General features: G+C 26.9%; 1 protein-coding gene across 1 annotated transcript; it reads left to right on the top strand.

The window, feature by feature from the left end:
- Nucleotides 1-483: 483 nt before the first annotated feature.
- On the top strand, nt 484-22,421 carry LOC112593223 (ATP-binding cassette sub-family G member 4). Its single transcript, XM_025337575.1, has 10 exons — nt 484-1,107; nt 14,769-14,889; nt 15,531-15,720; nt 16,000-16,145; nt 18,163-18,527; nt 19,033-19,253; nt 19,482-19,650; nt 20,569-20,669; nt 20,941-21,096; nt 21,993-22,421. Exons 1-10 carry the CDS (start codon nt 1,047-1,049, stop codon nt 22,332-22,334), a joined length of 1,872 nt encoding a protein of 623 aa, XP_025193360.1. The 5' UTR covers nt 484-1,046; the 3' UTR covers nt 22,335-22,421.
- The last annotated feature ends 449 nt before the right edge of the window (nt 22,422-22,870 follow it).

The raw sequence follows: 22,870 nt of genomic DNA, 5'->3' as shown, positions 1-22,870 counted from the left end.
CCTACGTAATTAAAATTGGCATCGACAGAAATGCAAAATAAAATTTACCAAATAACCAATTAAAAAGTCTTTTGGTTCAGTAAATAGGCTTAAGTGGATAACGTAAATAAGAGAGTTAAAAATACACAATTTATTATTTTAAGGATCTTCACGCTTGACTTATAACACATTATATTATATTTTTGTACAAATATAAGTAATTTTACACTACTTTAGCTGTACAATAAATAGCTAGTAATCCATTTGGCAATCGAACATTTATAGAGGGTCGGTGCTGTCAATCATACGTAATAAAATTATATTATGTACTTACAAGAAAAATAACAAAAATCTAAAAATCTCTATATTAATCGAAGATCACCACTCCCACCTCCCACGATTGACGTCTCCTTCTCCCCTCGCAGAGAACCAGTGTCAAGGCTTAGCTCTCTCTTTCGAATCCATTCTCACTGTCACTGTTTTCCTCCGCTCGAACTACCGTAGTATATTATGTAGCAGTGGATTTACGACGGTAACCGGCTACTCAACGCATCGACCGTATTTTATTATTATTATTATTATTATTATTATTATATACCAATATAATATCTTGTGCAGACATTTTTACCATCGTCCATCCGGTTCAGTGGCCATTTCTCCTTCCGAGCGTGCGTGTATTTGCCAATCGGTTTATACCTACACTGTAGTGGAATCGATCGTCCGCGGAGCGCACGTTTACTTCTATTTCAAATTGACCGTCGAAAGACTAACATTATAAAACACATACGACAGTGCGAAATAATAAAATATCATGCACAGTAAAATTTTCCACCATGGATGTCGCAAGTGGTTAGCATATTAGCATTTTTGATACGTATTATAATATAATATCAATATTTATTCGATATTTCTTTAACTTAAATCGTGTCATCTACGTATTTCCTTAAACGCGTTGGTGTAAAAAAACGTTTTAAAATAATTGTTTCGGTAGTGTGATACAAAAATACAAAGAGAAACTCGCACGCATTTTGCACGCAACGAGGACCGAGGGTCGTCTCTGACGCAACATGGATATCCAATTCGAAGACTTAACGTACGAGGTGAAGCCACCGTTTTGGAATACCAAAGGTTAGTACGATATTGTTGTTAGATTTTTTTTTTTCTCTCGCGTGTATTACATAGTCTGAACTGGCCAAAAAGAGGCCAATCGGTGTTATTATGTAACTTATTATATATAATACTAAAATGAACTAAAAAATGTATGTGTGTGTTCGTCTAAATAACATTTAACAAATAAAAATATGGTAAATATTTATTCTATGAGGCATAAAATAATATGCGCTTAAAAATAACACTGAGATAAGTTGTCTTTATAGCATTATGATTTTCAATAAAAATTAATTATTAACTATTAAAATAATAAAACGGTAACAATATAATATATAATTGACAACAATTGTCAACTATACACTCATACTAATTATTCATATAATATGAGAATATTCGGAATCAAGTGTTACCAAAATACAGTCTATAAACGCTTATAACATAACTAATAAACTTATAACTTAAAACCAATCTAAAAATCAAATTATGGTTTTGAATTATGCTAAAATTTTAAGTACCTACTTATAGATATGATACTATGATAACTTGTTGTTCAAAGAATACCTGTTGCTATCTGATATTTTAAATCAGAATGTTCATTGAATCATACCTATCAACATAATTTATAGATTTCAAATACTAATAATTAATAAATATTTTTATTTTTATATAATAATACTTATCTATATAATATACTTAGCAAGTTGTAAATACGCACTAGGTACTATACATGATATAGCATTGCATAAAATAACCTACCGCAAAACGTGCTTCGTTCCACGTAAATTAAATCGACAATGAAACGTGTATTCTTTTTAATTTAAAAAAAGTAAATAGGTTTATCAATGCTAGGCTATAGATATAAAACTATTAACAATACGAATTGTGTATTACATACATTCTGTTACTTCAATAGTTATTTTATTATTATTATTATAATATTGTGTGAACATCACAATAATATTTGAAAAAAAGTGATTTGTCTCATTGTTTATCATAACTCATAAGTTATGCAGTATTTTTGGGTGATTTAGTTATGGGTGTCAATCATTGGTACAATACATAACGTGCTGACAAGACAGTTAGAATTACTCGTGATATAAGATATTTACATCATTTTAGCTCTTCCCCCCCCCCCCCCCCCCCCCCCCCCCCCCCCCCCCCCCCCCCAAAATTTTTTAAAGTCCATACAGATATGTTGATTAAATGTGTTTATCTGTATAGATACATAATATTGCTAACTCTATTTTTCTTTTACAATTTTCAAGATTCAAGTTTCCTTAATTTAAAGGCCTATGTGTGTACATATATCGTAGATACACTATAATAAAGGAAATAGTGTAGGTGTAAGTAATTATTAACTGTAATAAAAATTTTAAAGTTTGAACTATTTAAATACGATCTTAATGTATAGAAAAAAGAATGAAATAGTGCAACTTAAATATGGTACGGTATTAATTCTTAAAATGTAAGAAAATATTATAGCAGATGTTACTAAATGTATTCGAATACAAACACAAGTCGTGCGAATTCTCTCGTCCGCATTTTTGCATTTAAATTACTTTATAATATAATTACTTATATAATATTATAAGTAGAAGCATTTTGCGCCATCACATTATATCGGCGTATTGTTACTTGTTTATACATATATAATAAATAATCGTGCAAGGTGTATAATATATGCAGATCTCGATAAATCTTGCCTTGACGATTATGAATAAATCATTATACAATATTAGTGTTAATTTCTGTAAGTAATTTGAAAAATTATTATTTCACATGACACTATGCATTAATTATTTTTTTTACAAAAATTTTATTCAACTGTAGACAGCTGTCACTCAACCTATAGTAAGTGTCTACTACGTTTAAACAAGTCATTCGATGTTAAAATGTAAATACAGACGTGTTATTAAAACTAAATTAATATCCAATTTATTGTAAGAATACTCGTATAGTTTAGTTTCATACACTTTTTTAAATAGTTACATTTATTATATTAGCTGAGAACAAAATATCTCAAAACATTCTTTTTTCATTAATATTTTTTAAATTGTAAAGAAATGTTTACATTATTTATAAATAGACCGTAATACTTTATACTTGTTTTATACATCATATTAATTTTAGATATTTAAGATATTTTAATTGTGTTTAATTTTATTAATGATTACAATTTACATTGTACACTAAATTAGAATAAAAGTAGATACACAAATCATAAAAAATAGTTGGAGTGATTAAAGTATTAAGAATTTTATCTATGTAATATTATCGTTTAACCTTCAGTGTTCAATTTTTTTTAATTTTTATATTTTTCTTTAAATGTATTTAAATTTTGAGCTATGATGGTTTATGCAGTTTGATAAATATGTGGTTTATGTTTAATACTCTAGCGCTATTAAAAACAATACAATTATACATTTAGATTTACTAATCGAAAAACAAGTACTGATTTTTGTATTAAAAATAATGTACGCGTGGAGTTAGAGTATAAAGACTAAAGTAGAAGATGTTCAACTTTCGTCTAGGTGACATTCAACACTCATACTCGTATTTTATTCATATTATGCAGTAGTCAGTATCTATCTACACGTTATACACGGGCTATACGTAAAAAGCATATTTTCTTCGTAATTATTCGGTATTATACTAAAAACTAAATTATTACATTCTTCTTTTAATATTATTCATATATTCTTTTAAATTAAAATGAGTATAATAACATTAAAAACGTAAAAAAAACGACCATAAATTGTGTGAGCCCGACTCTCCTCGTCGTCGGCCAATTATTACATGCGCGTCATTTTAACAGCGAACGTATACACAAAGAGATATTATCAAAATATAATATAATATAATAAAATATTATGTATCTAATATTCTCATATAAAATACATAATCAAATTTACAGTTTACAATTTACATAGTGGATTATGGATTTAATTGCAGACTGTTGATATGTAGGTACGCTGCGGTGGTCATGACAACAATGATCCATATCGATTTAAATTTAATAACCTAACCATAAGTGTGATTAGTATAATAGTTTTAATAATAAAATTAATAACATAATATTATATTTCTTTATACATAAGGGATATTTGCTAACACAAACTATATATTTTTAACCATTGTCCAAATATTCCAATTATTATTCCGGGATAGACATGATAATAATATTTAGATATTTATATGGATAGTATACATCTGAAGTAATTGAAAAGTGAAAACAGTATAGATAGTAAGTACAAGCATGATCGGAGATGAAGTAAAATTTATAGGAAAGACTTGATTTTATTTAATATAATATATTAAGTACCGATTTAAATAGGCATCAAATACCTATACCAGTAATAATTTTTTATCAATGTTTTAAATATTTTAATAACTTTTATTATAGTTATTACTTATTAATTATTTCGCAATACATTTCGAAGATTCTAAGAATATATCAAAGTAGAATTTAATTTATAAACTATTTAAAAACAATAATAAATTGTTCCAACATTACCTACTACCTATTATAAAATATTATGTCCATCATACTTTTTGTGAATGAAAAATGTACTGACATTGCAATGAATTTTTTGAAATTAGTCACAACAGTAAATTGTATAATAAAAGTAATAATATTATTGTAATGAAAATTTTCACGAACAATTTTCGTTTAAATACTAAAAACAATATTCGTTATACTACACAAGAGATTTTGTTGGATAATCCTTGTCGATATTATCTAGTAACTAGTACATACAACGCTTTTTCATCTTTACATTGTCTAATGCGTTTACGAAATAGACTACGATAAACTTGTAAGAGCTTCATAATCATAAGCGTTATGTTTATATAGTATTAATATTTGCATTTAAAACATCGTTTGTTTACTTCATATCGTAATAAGAAAGCCGAGAATAAGTTTTTATTGTTTACATCGTGAGCTCGACGAATACACGAGGTATAGGTTATAGGCCATATTATACCATCGTGATAAAATTACAAGGCAGACGACTGTATAATTGTATAAACTATTAGACATGAAAGTGAGAGTTTCTTCTTTTATCCTTGTATAATAATCATATGACTTAAAGTTAAACGTAAGGTTCATTATATTTTATTTTCTTTAAACTAGTTTAACCTGTTACGGCCCATACTATGATTTCGCATTCTTTTACTTTTATATAGGTATATATCTATAGGACCTAGGTACTTATAACAATACACGATGATGTATTAATGTACTATAGGTAATACGTGTAATATTCCGGAATCATAAAATTATTATCGTTATTTTAAAACGTTTTCGTTGAACGGATGAAACTATTCGATTACGTGTTTTGACTGAATATGTCGGGAAATATAAATTATGTAGTAAGTTATTATAAATACCACATCACTATAATATAGGGTATACTATATATATGGTTGCATTTAGTCATTCATCATTCATGGATTATAAGCTTATCAATTATTTTCAATTATAAGTTGAGTATAACAAAATTAAATAAATAGTTTTCTAAAAGATATTTAGTATTATTCTGTATTAAATCACTAGTATCTTGTATCTATATAGTATTTACTATTTAGCGCATAATAGATTTTTTCAAAAATATATAATAATATTGACCCTTTTTCCATGAGTCTGTATATTGTACAACTGCGGTAAAAATATAAAATATTTCCAAATGGGCACATGTTTTCAAATATTTCAACATAATAAATTCATTAATATAATACTTTTTATACTTATACGAAATATTATGAATGAAATGATATTCATATTACCGTCAAGTAAGTGCCACTAATGGGTGGCTTCTTCCTCAAGCAATCCATGTTTTTTTTTATTACTCTTATCTTATACACTTATTGTGCAAAATGTATAGATTGTGTATGTGCATAGGTAAAATAAAAAAAAAAAAAAAAAAAATAAAAAAATATTTCCGTCAGATTTGTTTAATATACATAATTAATTAATTAATTTTTATGAAACTATTGTTAAGAATCCCTTAGTTAGTAATAAGAATACACCAGGTAAGCAATTTCGATGTGTATGCGATATCCGTCGCCAGCATATTTTCTTAAGACAGTCGTTCACAAGTCGTAGTATTAACAAGACATTTGTATTCTAGTGTAAAATTTAAGGTTATTCATTAAATAAATTAATAAAAGTAATTTAACAACCAAAATTGTATTTGTGATTTCTTTCTTCGAGAAGACCCACTCCCAAACAAACAACCGAACCAAAAACCAGATTGGAACGGGATATAACACTATTAATAAATTTTTTTTGCAAGTTAGCAGTCTTTAAGTTATAGTCATTGGTTAATATCTTAGTATTATTATTATATTTAGAAGAATATCAATAGGTAGTGATAAATAATATTTAACTAAACTATTATTACAATAATTTGATGTACTAATATACTACATTTAAACTCTATAAAATAATGATGAGCCGATGGTATTATAATTTAGTTTTTTTTTGTAATAAATTTCTTTAAATAAATTAATTCAAGTTCAATGTCGTATATTTATATATATTACTATTATCATATATTATAGCAATTTATTTATTGAAACATTTACTTATTATTCGTAAACAATTGAATATTTAAAAACAAGTTTAATTAATTAGATATCAAGGTAATAAAGTAAGAAATTACTGTCCATTACATAAATATTAAAATACAACGGATACACATTTTTACGACTGAACGTTTGGACGTCATTATTATACATAAAAATATAATTATATTCAAGAGTTGTTAGAATATCATACCTTATTAGTTTAAAATAAGCTACAATAATATAGTTTTTGAATTTGTATTTTTAGAATACTCACTACAATTAAAATAACCGAGCAAAAATGTTGTAATTGTAGTATTATAATTTGAAATTTATTTTAGTTTGATTGTTTTTATTTTATTTTAATAAAAAACAACTGTATAAACACCTAAAAATTATATGTAATACTGATTAATGTTTAATATTCGTCACAAAACAATGCATCATTATATTATCCTTTTATATGGCAAAATATTCGAAAACTGATAACATTTTTTGGAACAGTAATTACAGTACAGATCATAAAAATAAGTGCACCAGTACCTGCACATTCAAATAACGACGAAAGTTATTTGGTTTGCTATAGAATTTTAAACTTGACTAGAATAATAAAATTTAAGAATGTTCATTTATCTATAAACAATTATTCCATTTCCATATAACACGCAGTGTTTAAACATTTTAGAAATAATCTAAATATAATAAACTCACTACAAAGTAAAATACGTATACAATCAACATTTGGTTAGTATTTATTTAATTGTTTTAGTTTTGTACTAAAAAATATTAGTTGATAATTATTTTTGAATTTCACTTAATCTACATCTATAGATTATATATAAAATATTATAGAAACTTAACTGTTATATGTATGAAATATTATAAAAAAACTTATTAATACTAAAATAGATATACGATTCGTAATTTAGTTGGTTATAACTTATAAAGAACGTACACGTTATATTTTGTTAATATTGAAAAACTAATAAGCTGTATCAATCAAATATTTTAACTATTTTAAAATATAATAAAATTATAGACATAAGCACGCTTGGTAGATTTTGACAAAAAGGGTTAAAATAATTTTGATTATATTTTTTTATGTTATAGTATTAAATTTACCTCCCCTTTCCCTTTTGAGGATTCGTTAAAACTTCTGCTAATATTAAAATGTTAAATAAAATTATTAACAGATAGTTTGTAAAATGTATTAAGCTTAGACGTAACTTTAGTTATTGTTATGATTTGTTTTATAAAATTTTAAAAGACCATTTGTTCAATTTTACAGCTTAAGATAATTTTTTACATTAAAAACAAACAAAAACAAGACTGAAGGATGGAGACAATAGATTCACAAATAGTATAATATAGGTACCAGAATACTAAATAAAAGGTGATTTACCCAAGCCTGTTTATCCTTATTTTTTTTATCTGGTAATAAATTAATTCAATTTCTGATTTTTAGAATTTTTAAATTTATTTAAGACCGTATTTTTAAGTATTTTAGATTTTTTGTAATACCTAAATATTGTATCTTCTAGAAATATAAACTTCTATTTTTGAAATAAAACCTTTCTTTGCTGTTGTAACTTATTTAGCATATAAATTATTTAACGATATTTAAGATTATTTTAATGTATCAGATTTGAAAAATGGTGACAAAAGCGGCAAAGTGGGAAATGATAGAAATAGATATTTGGTAGAAGAATTAAATACGCCACTGGCATCTATAAATTTTGTGATATCAGTGGGGTTACGTTGAGTCGTCAGTGATGTAAAAATTAAATCTTCCTATTTCGAACAATGCATACATCTATGTACAGTAGCTAATTATAATATTATTATTTTTTTCTTTGTTTATTATATTCCCAAATAATAAAATAAACATTCTTATCATAATCATTACTCATCACAAAATAATTAAAAATATTAACATCATACAAAACTATTTAAATAACTGATTATAATCACTAAATAAACAATATCAACTATAGAATGATAATAGCTCGATCTTGGAAATTAATGAGAGACGGTTCACGGTGGTTGACGAAAGTCCTAGTGTCGTATTAATTTGGTCATTTCAAAATATAGTATATACCCTATACGGCTATACCCATAATGTTTTACAATTAAAATTGTAACCAACGCTTGCTTCTTTATATGCACGCCACTGTATAGTATATTAGTATAATATATAATATTATATACTATAATCCTACATCCATACAACATAATTTTATTTATGTAGTATTCAATATTAAATATTAAATTTGTATATTTTTTTTTATATATCTTATATTTTAGTATATTATTGCTTCGTATTTCATAGAATAATTTTATTATGCAAATATTAAAATTATCGAGAAGACGCAACAAATATTTTTATAATCGTAACGTTGTGATTACTTACCTAAAATGAATCCTTGAACGTTTTAAAAATGAATATTAATTTCGATAGATATTATACCCGAAGTTCGCAATAACTTTTGTATTCAGCACTACAATTATTATATTATTCGGTTTCCGGGAGGGAGAAATTTCGTTAATTTCAATCGAAAATCACCGTTTACTTTCACATTTTACGTCAGATCCGTTTCACATTAGCAAGTTCATAATTTCAAGTACCTGTACGTATAGACAATACTTTAAACTGTGTAATATTATGTCCTATCAATTTATTTTTTTTTATTCACTAGTTGAATGTATTAAAGAATATATACTCGTATATAGTGTGATACTATAATTAATTTATGGAACATCGTTTATAACGGGTTTTAATAAGCTAGGTATATTCGTCATTCAAAGAATAAAAATACTTACTAATAACATTACTTATTTTAAAAAGAAATTCAACTAGAAAATATTTACGATAATTCTTATGAAATAGCAATAATATTTAATTGATAATGTATTTTTTATAAAATATGCTTTTTTTAAGTAAACTTAATATTTATTATTGCGGGTACAGTTTAATGAATAACTCAACTTGGTCAATCAACAGTTTTTAACATTTAATATTATGTCATACTACATATAAAATATATATTATTTATAAAAACAACTTATTATTATAATAAAGTCAAAATATCAATTTCTATTATAACTTATACAATTATACATGTAATAAATAAAAATTATTATATATTATTAAATGTTATTATGTTCTATTGAATATAAATATTAAAGTATAAACAAGGACCCAATATGGGAAAACATTTTGTTATTACACATTTTATAAATAGAATTATCTTAGTGACCTAGGAAAATATAAAAATCTTGATACCTATACAATCAATTTCTTGCACGAAATATTGTTAATCATTATTTCATTAAGTATTTATAATTAAATTGCCTATTAGTTCTGAGAATATTATTTTTTTATATTATAGGTTTATTATGCATTGTATCTTGTATCAGTCTAATTTTAAACATAGTATATTAGTATGGGGTGGCCTTCGTGATAACATACTAAATAACCAAAATAATGTTGTTAAAATTTGTCTAAATTAATGTACCATTAGATGATCCAGAAATGAAAATTATACATATAGAATTTGGCGTTTTACCAGTAAGATTCTTATATAAAAAAATAATAATAATACATTTATTGAAAAATTTTAAATTAAATAATCACAACTTAGGAAATAAAAGATAATTTAGAAATTATGACTTTCCTTTTAAATATATACCAATACATCTTTTGATTAGACTACTCGAGACCAACAATTTTTAATTCTATGGCATTTTAATTTAAAAAAAATATATAATAATGGATGATACTATGAATGTTAAATATGTAATATATAAATATTTATTTTTGGAATTTAGGAAAAACTCTATGTTAATGTAAAGTATGTTTGGTTTTTCTTTGTCTATTTATTTTTAAATGTTATGTTAAGTTAAGTTTATATTACTTTATATTTATACAGTAGTAGAATTTTTATATTTGTACTATTTAAATGGTTATATCATCTCATTATTTCATTATTATTTAATATTTTTAACTATAATAACTCCCTCTCTAGTCTCTCCAACACAAGCTGTTAAGCTCAAAGGAGGGAAGTTACTTGAAATTGTAACTTATAAAGTGCATATTTTGTTTAATTTAAAAAAAAAAAAAATTATACCTAGTTTATCCAAAAAAATCTGACCATTTCATGCATATGACTACGAGTTGATTGTAGAATTCTTTGTATGATCGCCTATAAAAAATAAAACCGTGTAAAGTTTGTACTATTTAGGTTGTAACAACAGTCAATATGGCGGAAATTTTGTACTATTTCAGATAGTAATAAAATGTATATGGCGGACAATTTGTAATATTTTAGGTAGAAAAAAATTTTTACATATCACATAATTTGTTATTACAAAACACAGGTACCTGAGGTACCTAACAAATTCTCTACTATTAATAACTCAGATTTTCATACAATTTAGTGCAAGGTTTTTCAGCCTAAATATTGTATTATCACTCAGAGCGTAGTTATGATCAGTCTATTTTGTAAATAATTCATACTATGACATAAGCATATAAAAATTAAAAAAATATATATTCTGATGATATATTATAAAAATTATATGATTTATTATAACTCATAGCTTATCGGTTCATAAAGATTTATTGTAGCTTTATCCATATAAGCCACTTTTAAGCACTTTTAACGAATATTATTAATTTATATATTTTTAAAATAAATAAATTCATAACCATATCCAAAAAAATGTTGGTTTTAGTTTAATAGTTTGGTTTTGGCTCGTAATATATTTTAGAATATACCATTGGTTATGTTCTACTGTGTCACCAAACTTATGTCTTATACTAATTGCAATCTAAAGTTTTGAAAAATTTAATTTAATCTTATCTAGTAAAATATATTTCCCGATTTATTTACACCGTACAAAATATCTACAATCATTTTTTACTAATTTATTATTATCGTACCAAGTGTTCGCAATCGATTTTTACCAATTTATTTTCACTGTACAAAGTGTCCACGATATGCAACTTAAACAATAGATAGTACAAAGTGTCCGTTTACTCTGCTAGTTGCTTTTATATTTTACCCACAATGAACCTAATGTGACATTTATAGTAAGCCTTGTCAAATTCGCCAAGTTTTTAAAAATTATTTAAAATTGCATCCCTGTATATAATAATTATTATGCCCTACTAAGCAAAAGTTCCGTAAAAACCAAATTATTAGTTTTGAGAAAAATGCAGTTTTGTATTTTTCATTTTATTATACCTTTATTATTTGTTAGTCTATTTGATTTAGTATAAAATATATTCACCTTTATAGTTTTATTGACGAGGAATGCAATAGAATAATAATTTAAAAGTTTTTTTTGCTTATTATACGAATAAAAGTTACTTTTATGTTATTACTTAGCAATTTAAACTGTTAATACTTTTATGAATTAAGGATAAACGTCGTAAGTAAATTTTACGGCATTATTGCTTAATAATAATAAATCGTCTAAAAATGTATTTACTAGAGTAAAATTCCGTATATACATTTATATAAATAAATTAAGTATAATAATTATAAACATGAGATTTATTACAAATTAATAAATTTGATCGTTAAATTAAAAAAAAAAATAATAGTCTAATAATTATAAACTGGAATATGCATTAGTATTTAGTTGTATTAAAAATTAATTAATTTTATCATAAAATAAAAATATAATAATAGTTTAATAATTATGGATTGGAATATTTTCCTAAAACTTTTTCCTATTTTGTGGAATAACTTGTATCAAGTTGTTGAGAATGTCGTTTCTTTTTTCAACAGGAATACCACAAGGTCCTTTCAATGGTTGAAATGTAGTCATTCCGGATACTTTCATTACACTCTTCTTTAAAAAATTAAGTTCTGCATATTCTTCTTCAAAATTACATTTTGTGTACAAAATAAATTTATTTCGAACAGCTTTTATAGAAACGACATTTTTTAATAATACACGATTTGATGATTTTTTAAGTTTTTGTTGTGATTTGTAATCTATCCATAAATAAAAATCAAAATAATTCATAATTTTTACATCTACTTTTGATTAATTTGCTGCTCCTACAGCTTTAACAAAAACTTCAAAATCGTAAGTTTTTTTTGGTACTTAAGCGATTGTTCTACTTGGTGATGGAAACTATCAGCTGACATGAATGTATGTCCAGCTTCGAAAAAATTTAAAACAATTTCATTTGCAAAAATTTCACTAGAATTTATGATGTAGACTAAAATTGATAGCAAACACCAATTTTTATTTTGGCTGCTACAGTTATCTAACCAAATAGTAATTGTATTTGCATCACGATGATTAGTAAAAAAAATTGAAAAAAGTGCTAATTAAATCTTCTTTCTTACGACCACTTATTCCTTCGTGCCACACACAAGCAAATGGCAGTAGATTTCCTTTTTTTCCTAGAGGTACAAAACTTTCGTGGTATGCTACAAGTCGTTTAATGAACAAAATTTTTTTAAATGTGTCTAACCTTGGTAACATTATTATTTTTTGCAAATCAACTGAAAAATAAATTGATTTATTTATTAATAGACAATTGCCTTCCACGGCCATCGATATTTGGCTTAATTTTATTTTTAGGTGTTAATCTAAGGACGTCTAACACCCTATAATTGGTTTTTTTAAATCCCAATGTACATAAAAAGAATGGCTTACATACTTGAATTCGCAACCCATCACTATCTGTTAAAAAAAATTTAAACACATTTTTTCTTTTTGTATTTTCGTTTTTAGAACGACTAATAATTTCAGAACTTTCACAAGTGCTATGTACAAATGATCTTCTAGCTTGCCAGTTCATTTCCCAATACTGATGATTTATATCAACACGCTTATTTTTCGTTATATTTAAAACACATTTTCTTCTACACGTTTCTCTGTCACATCCTGGTTGTACCACATGATTATTTTTTCTCTGTTCGAATTTTATTTGTTTTCTACTGGTCATATTTAACGCATATTTCTTCCTCTTCCTTAGATCTCCCGATTTTGTATACATTTCGCATTCAACATCATCATCAAAAACGACGGGTAATGAATTAATGTCTCTGTATGCACCAAATGGCAAATAGTCTAAAAATTTAAAATGAAAAATTTTGTAGATTCAAATAATTAATGAAAATATAAATCTATACCCTTTTTATTTCAACTTTATTTGGAAAATGATATAATTTTGTAATAATGATTTATAATTTATTATAAACTCCGAAACGATTTAAACTATTATATATTGTAAGTTGTATTACCTTGTTGTAGAAACGCCTCTTCCTCTTCATCGAATATTCCCGTAGAATCTATATAAAATTTATTTAATTATATTATTATTTCTATTTTATAAATATATAGTTGAATATTTTCTATTAATTTTCTTACCAGGTGTGGAAGGTATCACATTGAGTTCCGGGTCGTAAATAAACTCATCTTGTGAATCCATAATTAATTTAATTTTTAAATTGTTTAAAATAAAAGTTAACTAACGTCGTAATAAAATAAAGTACGTATTCGCGACAACTGTGCATATAATACTGACGACAAATAACAATCAGAAAAAAAATCACATTACCATAATAATTTTATCTTAATATATTGATAAGATAAAACAACCATAATAAAATTATAAGCTTTCCAAATAATATTGAAGATAGCAATTTGGAAACTATTAAATTAATTATATATATTAAATATAATATATTGCCGTTACTTCAGAAAAAAAGTCGAAATGTTAGATAATAACGTCGTAACTCAGGTAGATCATGGAAATGTTAAGCGAAAACGCCGTATGTATAAACATATTTACGGCGTTTATACTTAGTAAGTATAGGATGCGGTGTTCTTACTTAATATCTCTAATTTTTTTTTTGTTACCTACGGCGTTTTTAAATCTAAATAATTGATTTTATTGCCTATTTAAAGTAATTTTAGGGGTATTTTATCTACTACATTTATAGTGTAAAATAGATAAACCTAGATGCCGTATCTAACTCGTTGTTTAATTTTTTTCGAGTTACGGCACTTTTGTTTAGCAGAGCAGAATAGATTTTATTTCAAAATAATTTAATAATATAGTGATTCTGATATTATTTCATTTATAGTTCCGCCAAGAACGATATTAAAGTCTGTAAATGGCCGATTTGCAGCTGGCGAACTCGCATGCATTATGGGACCGTCGGGTGCAGGAAAGAGCAGTTTACTTAATGCATTATCCGGTTACAAGTAAGCATTTATGTCATTATTATCAAATTTTATTCTTTTAAGTTAGGTTAGAATGCACATTGCACATCTTAGCTCCTGATTTTATGATATAAGAAAATACTAATAGGTTTAAATGTTTAATTATTATTGAATACATGTATACGCTATTTTTTGTTAATGTTCATTAATAACTCATGAAATGTGTTAAAATAAGATTGTTTGTACTTTTTTGGATAAAAAATAACTTTAACTTATATCAATTTTGTAATCTGGAGTTATTCATTAAACTTTAAGCTTCAGAGAACTTTCTAGACCCCTAATATATTTTCTACAACGTGAATTAAAACATGTTGTGATTAGGTTGTAGTAAGAGCACATCACTTAAACTGTTTGTATCACTGAATATGTGTAAATATTCTAAAAAGGTCATTGACTAATAAGTTAAATTTATACTTTTTATTTTTATTCTTAATAACTTTTTACTAAATAGAATTATTTCTTAACAAAAGTACTTATCCCGATTTTTATTTTGTATGTCAGTTTTTATTTATTAAATATTATATAAATTATGATATAAGTCATAGGTGTATAATATAGTAAATTTTTAGTTAGAATAATTAAATAATAACTTTTATGTTGTCTAATTAGCGAAAACGTTTCAGTTATAAAGGCGTAAGCGGGACTTTGAAGTTAAATAATCAAGTCAGGGACGAGAAGTTATTCCGCAAGTTATCATGTTACATAATGCAGGAGGACAAGATTCAGCCTATGTTAACTTTAAACGAAGTGATGATGTTCGCTGCGGAATTTAAATTATCTAATGGTACACTTACCAAAGAAAAACAAATTATTGTGAGCACAAAACAGTAATTAAATAAACAATAGAAATGGCAGTATAATTTGTATAAATTACCTATTCATTTATTATTAATTTTTTTTTTTTTTTTGAGGGGTTTAAAGATTTTCGGCGGATAAATCCAGTTTTAGTTGCACTTGAATATACTAAATACCTAATTTAAAACTAAATTAATTATAATTGAGTATTATAGTAACTATATTTTTATAAGATATTATATTGTCGATTCTATGATGCACAAGTTATACATGTTATAAATAATGTATCATATGTAGGTGACAGAGATTCAAAATGTCTTGGGACTATCCGAAAGCAAACACACGAGGACCGAATTCTTGTCGGGAGGCCAGAAAAAGCGGTTGTCTATTGCTCTAGAACTTATCAACAACCCGCCCATAATATTTCTCGATGAACCTACTAGGTGCGTATTAATAATTTGTGATCAAAAAATATGTCATGATATGTGATAACTTGATGTGACTATGATAGTTATCATTTTTAAAATTTATTATTATTTGTCAGTTTTTTATTTTTATTTTATTAACCATAAATGTTGTAAGAAATATTAAGATATTAATATCTTAAAATCATTATAGTTGCTATCCTTTTTTAATCGAGCATTTTATGTTATTACTTGTCATAATTTCGTAAGAAAATATAAAGTTAACCTATATTTACTTAAATATGACCTTATCATGTATTTTAGTATTACCTAAAACAAATATAGGTACCCGGTGTTTAAATAAAAAAAAAAAAAAAAATGTATAAAACGTAAATCATTGTAGGCTAATAAACTTTGAATTTGAAGCCTTTATTTAACAAAAAAAAAAAAAAAAAAAAAAAATAAATTAAGATATTTTATTAGTGATGTTTCTATACATTATGTCATTGTGCAACAAAAAGCCATTAACCAAAATTAATTTCTCTATTATCTAATGTGGTACCTACCATATTATACAATATTATAGTATTAAATAGAAGTATAAATATGTATGGTATTTGGTGAAAATCGAGTTAATGTTAAATCATTGTTTTTCGATTTAGATAATTTGAGAACACTAAAATTTTGATTTAACTTATTAGGTACCGAAAATAGTAACATTGCACTAGTCATGGTAATAATACGTAATATTAAAAAGAAAAAAACCAAAAGTATTTTTAAGAAAAAATATATACCTGTAGTTTAATATACATCTAATGAGGCATAATTAATATGTACTTAGCAGAAACACTTTATTTTATTACTCACATACAATCTTTAGGGGTTCATAATATTTAATTATCACTTTTAAATCTGTATAGAATGCCATTTTACACAAATAACTATCATAAAGAACTTATTGGGTTTTTGCTTGGAAAATTATCGTTATATAATATATAGTAATGATTTTTAGTGGTTCGATGTACTCGATGTAGACTTACATACGACATACCATATACATATACTTATATACATGGGAATATAATATTTATTTATTATATAACCTATATATTAATGTGTTAAATTATTATTTAAATATTACTATTATCTATTTATTTATTGAATGTGTGTGTTACGATATCAATGTTACTTTTAATTAGTTCCACATCCATTACAAATTTCGTTCAAATTTCTTCATTTGACTTCATATGATATAGTTGATTAGTTGTAAAACACAAAATATGTATATTCCTCAGTTTAGTAGGTCGGTATTTTTAAAGGACACAGTAGATATTATGTATTTGATTGCGAATATAGGACATTTAGCAATATACTATTTGCAACAAAACGTAGTACCTACCAATATAATAATAATAAAGTTATCAGTGCGTGTAATAACACTAATAACATTGTTACGAAGGTCCGTCTGAAACGATACATATTACCTATGCATTACTGTGATTGACTGTAGCAAAATATTATTACGTGTTATCTTACTGTGGGCTACGGAGGAATGTAAATAAAACGATTTGTCTTGGACGATTTGTGAGAAAACCATGCGTATGGGTATGAGTATATCGTGTATGCCAGACGAACTTAAATCCCGCGCATGGCGATAAACCGCGCTGTAGCCATCACAACGGGGGCGTCATTTATGGGGTTATACCAATTTATATGCGCGTACCTGTCCCAAGTCTCTACACCGGTGCTTCTCAAACTGGAGGCCGTGGCTATACGACTGGTGGGACGTGAAATCTCTATTTAAAAAAAAAATAAAAAATATTTTCGGCTATTTAATTATTATTATTATGACGTCATCGTTAGACACCGAACTGATCACGATCGGCGGCATGGTATAGGTCGCAGCTCGAAATTTCGTGAACCCTATAAATAACGCTGCAGCACACTAACCCCCACATCACACACGCCGCTCTTTAAAATTTAACCGACATAGTACCGTAAACGTCGACGTGCAACAATGTTCACGATTTTTTTTTTTTCTTACGTGTTTGCGCAGTGGCCTGGACAACGTTTCCAGCACGTACTGCTTACAGCTGTTGCGTGGGCTCGCGCACCAGGGCCGCACCATCGTGTGCACCATCCACCAGCCGAGCGCCAGCATGTTCCAGCTGTTCGACAACGTGTACGTGCTGTCCCAGGGATACTGCGTGTACCAGGGCACCACCGACCAGCTAGTCCCGTTCCTGTCCACTGTCGGGCTGCACTGCCCGCTGACGTACAACCCGGCCGACTACATAATCGAGGCCACCGACGGCGAGGAACAGGACAACATCGAAAAATTAGCCGCGGCCACGGCCAACGGCAAGCAGTCGCTGTGCAAGACGAGAGACGTCAACAACTGTTACGAGGACACGACCAAAGGTTAGCGCACGACAACCTCTATTCGTATATATATATATATATTAATTGTATATAGACAAAGTTCACTGTGTACGATTGCGCCTCGGCGCAAAGCGATTTGTTTAAACGCTGAACAGCTGCAGAGAGAAAATCTCCGTTTTTTTTTTTTTTTTAATCGAAAAATTAGGCATTTGCGTGAAACTCGTTTGATCGTCTGAGAGATATTTCGATTCCCTATATAGTACCTATAATAAATAACGTTAACGTGTGCTGCTATGTCGGCATATCAAAATACGATATAAGCCCTCTTGTACAGGGTGTGCGCTTAATTTTTTTAAAAGATTACCCTCTCCGCCGTATCACACGCAAAACAACCAATCGTTTGTACATTAAAATACTTTTTAATACAACATTTCATAATTATGACTCAGTACCTATATACTCACATAATATGATCGATTTTGACTTTTGAGCAATCGTTTTTGTGTCGTTTATAATGGGTATTTTTTTTTTGTTCTGTACACAGCTTGTGAATTGCTCTTGCCGGAACTTAACGGCAACGTTGTCACTTCCAAATTACTCCCTTTGCCACCGATCAATTACAAAGCTATAGGTGACGAAGTGGACATCGACGACGATGACGTGATAAAACCCAGCAATACTTGGTGTGTGGACTTTCCGACTTCCGGTTGGTCGCAGTTTTGCACGCTTTGGAAACGTATGATCTTGCAGATGTACAGGAACAAGGTATAGACACGTAGTTATTTTAAAAATCGATGTAGGTACTAATTATTGTGATGATTTCCGTTTCCTATATATATTACGACGTCGCGTTACGTTCGCTCGCTCATCCATGTGATATTATAATGCTTACATGTTAACGTTCCGCGTTTAAATAAATATATGTGCATTATAATATTACTATATTCTTATGAAATTGTTCTTGATTTTTGTGTTTTACTTCCACATTCGCAGATTGGTCTAAACATACAGTTTTACCATCATCTCATCTGTGGCCTGGCGGTAGGTATTGTGTTCTACGACAAGGCGAACGACGGCGAACAGTTCTTCAACCATATGAAATTCTGCATGGGCAATATTCTCTTCCACACGTTCACGCAGTCGATGGTCCAAGTACTTGCATGTACGTATATATATATCATACTGTGTCTTTATTACCTATTAATTGTAATATATATTAATTAACTCACACTATATATGAGAGTAGATTTGTCGTGTTAGGTCGATCTCCATCGTATATCGTTAATTACACCGATACATATTAGTTCGAATATGAGCGTATAAAGTCTCCCTCAAAATGATTGCCCACCCAAACAATACACGATCGATATAAATTATATTTATAAATTTAAATTTAATACGTTACTTTTGAATTTCTTATTCAATGTGAAGCTATTCTAATAAAATAATTAATATAGGAATTAAAGACGCCAACTTTCTGAAAATGTTTACTATTAGCGCTATTGCGTTGCTGTATTATAGTCTGCAGGTCTAATTAATTAATCCGAACACGGTTAAATTCAAAAGACACAGTATTCTGAAGGAGCTTGAAAATCATCACATTGCTATTTTTATTTTTATTTTAAGTTTAAAAAAAATATTTACAATTTATTTTTAAGCATATTTTTTAGTACACACGCATAATAATAATAATAAAAATATAATAAATAGTATTAAAAATATTTTAAGTTAATATGTATGTAATTTAACATAATAATAATAAGTTCTCGACGGTAACAAAATGCTTTATTTAAATCACGTGGACTGTATAATATTATTTTCATAATTCTGTAGTCTTGTGCGAAAATCTTGTATTATCATTTTCTTAAAAATTGCTATATTTATTGATTATATTATAATAATTTAAAATTACCATTTTTCTGTAGAAAAGAAGTATCTAGTATCTACGTTATTTTAGAAAAGCCAAGTAGGTAGATCCTTCTACCTTATTAGTAGGCATTCCTTCACTAATATATATATAGTACATGTTGCATAACGATTTTCAGCGTTTTCTATTAACATTTTTCTATTAATTTTATAGTTCCGTCCGAAGTAAAACTGCTAAAACAAGAATACTTCAATAGATGGTATAGCTTAAGGCCATATTTCTTAGCGTTACAATTATCAAGAGTGCCGACCATTGTAAGTGTAAAATATAATAATATAACATAAGTTAATAAAAAAAAAATATGTTTTTTTAACGCTCATAAAAATATTGCGTATGAATGTATGATATGAAACTCATATGTTATAATTTTGCGGTGTCGTTCAAATTTTAAATTACTAAAATAATTCATTTGCTGTTTGCATGTGATTTGAACGGTTCCGTAATTGTTATATGGATATCATAAGCATGCATTTTAAGTCAACCTACAAGTCTAATAACAGAGATATTTGTTTTATTTTTGCACAGATATTTTTTAGCAGTATATATACGACTTTGGTATATTTCATGTCCGGGCTACCATGTGAACTCTTACGATTTTCAATGTTCAATATTATTTGTCTATTGGTTTGTTTTGTCTCCGAAGGAATGGGACTACTTGTAGGATCTATATTCAACGTGACGGTACAGTATTTTTATGAAAGAAAATTTATAATATCTATTAAATAGAAAACAAATAATTCGACAGTTCTTTCTATAGAAAGTAAATGATTATTCGAACACATTAACAATTACACGGAGCCTGGGTTATACACGTATATACATTATATGTGCCATGTACCTATTATTATTGTATATCATATGTAATCTATATGACTATATGTAATACAATAATGAGTAAATACTTAGTGACAATATAAACTATATAAGTTATACTTCTATCGTTCTACGTTCTACCTCATAAAATAAATAAATAAATAATAATTACCGAACTATTAAAGATAATTCTTTTGAAAGTAAACACTCATTTTCCCAAAAAGTATCAACGTGTTTAAAAATGTTTTTGTTACATCATGACGAATCGAGTTTTGAACAAGTATGAAGTAACTATAGTTAATTATATCTAGATATGAGTAATTGAAGTTTAGATGAGCAATATAGATGGACTAAACTCTATTAAAGTATCTTTAGGAGACTTTATTGTATAACTAATAATTATAATGCATTAAAAAAAAGAGAACATTTTTAAAAATTATAAAGAATATAATGTATTTTCAAAAATTTTACTTTATAATGACCTTAAAATAAGCAAAAATAAAAAGATTAAAGTGGCCATATTTTATGAAACAAATAAATAATATGCGGCCTATTTCTATATCTATTGATTGTAATAACTGATGGCTTTTTATAATTATATATTTATCGACGACTTAAGAAAAAAATTATATATATAAATTAATTTTTTTTTAATGTAAACTACTTAGATTTTATTCACAAGATAGCGTATAATAAGATCGGAAATTATGAAAATTATGTAATAATAATAATAATAATATATATTTTTTAAATAAATTTTACAGAACGGCAGCGCAGTTGGTCCAATGATGATAGCGCCGTTTTTGGGGCTGGCCATTTATGGGTTTGACTTTGCGCACCAAGTACCATGGATCATGGAGTTCGTAATGCAAGCAAGTTTCTTACGATGCGGAGTCATCGGGCTGGTCATCACCGTGTTTGGATTAAACAGGGAACCACTACATTGCGACACGGGCTACTGTCACTTCAAAGACCCAAACATCATAATTTATTACCTGAACGTGGATAGGAAGCATCCATACTTTGAGATCATCAAATTGGTCGTTATGCTCGTGCTGTATAGGATTTTCACGTATTTCGCACTCCGGAGGAGGCTTACTGGCTAAAACGGCAACCAGTACAATTTTTTTTTTTTGCCAAAATGAACTTTATTATTTTATCTTTTTGATTATTTTTCCCTAAATATTTAGTTATTTAACTCTCATTGATTTTCATTCGTTGTGTTTTATTTTTGTAAAACTTTATACCTATATAGTATATATACAACGATAACATTATTATATTATGTATTAGAGATAGATTTTTTAGTTTTCTAATTTATCACACTGAGTGAGTACTCGAAGACCGAGGCTTTTACATTTTTAATGAACAATATGTATTTTGTAACTAACTTTTAAATATATAATATGTATTGTTACAACTTTTATAATAGGCAATTCTATGCACAAATACGAAAGTGTTGTAAGTATATTGTAAATATGATAGTAAATTTATTTTTATAAAATATTTATACAAATAAGACTTACTAAATATTTTTCCTCCAAATATATTGTGATTGTGCCAAAAATTAAAAAAAAAAAAAATTAATACAAGGAAAGATATTTTATATATCATGTAAAAATGTATTTTGATTATATTAATC

The sequence above is a fragment of the Melanaphis sacchari genome, unplaced genomic scaffold, assembly GCF_002803265.2.
Source record: "Melanaphis sacchari strain LSU unplaced genomic scaffold, SCAv2.0 Contig1_pilon_pilon, whole genome shotgun sequence".
NCBI lineage: Eukaryota > Metazoa > Arthropoda > Insecta > Hemiptera > Aphididae > Melanaphis > Melanaphis sacchari.
Note: the sequence above shows the minus strand (reverse complement) of the source record. Positions and strands in the feature narration are given on the sequence as shown.

Coding starts and splice junctions, on each gene's coding strand:
- LOC112593223 (XM_025337575.1), top strand. CDS start 1,047: ATGGATATCCAATTCGAAGACTTAACGTACGAGGTGAAGCCACCGTTT. Junction 14,890..15,530: donor AATGCATTATCCGGTTACAA/GTAAGCATTTAT, acceptor AAAACGTTTCAG/TTATAAAGGCGTAAGCGGGA. Junction 20,670..20,940: donor TATCAAGAGTGCCGACCATT/GTAAGTGTAAAA, acceptor ATTTTTGCACAG/ATATTTTTTAGCAGTATATA.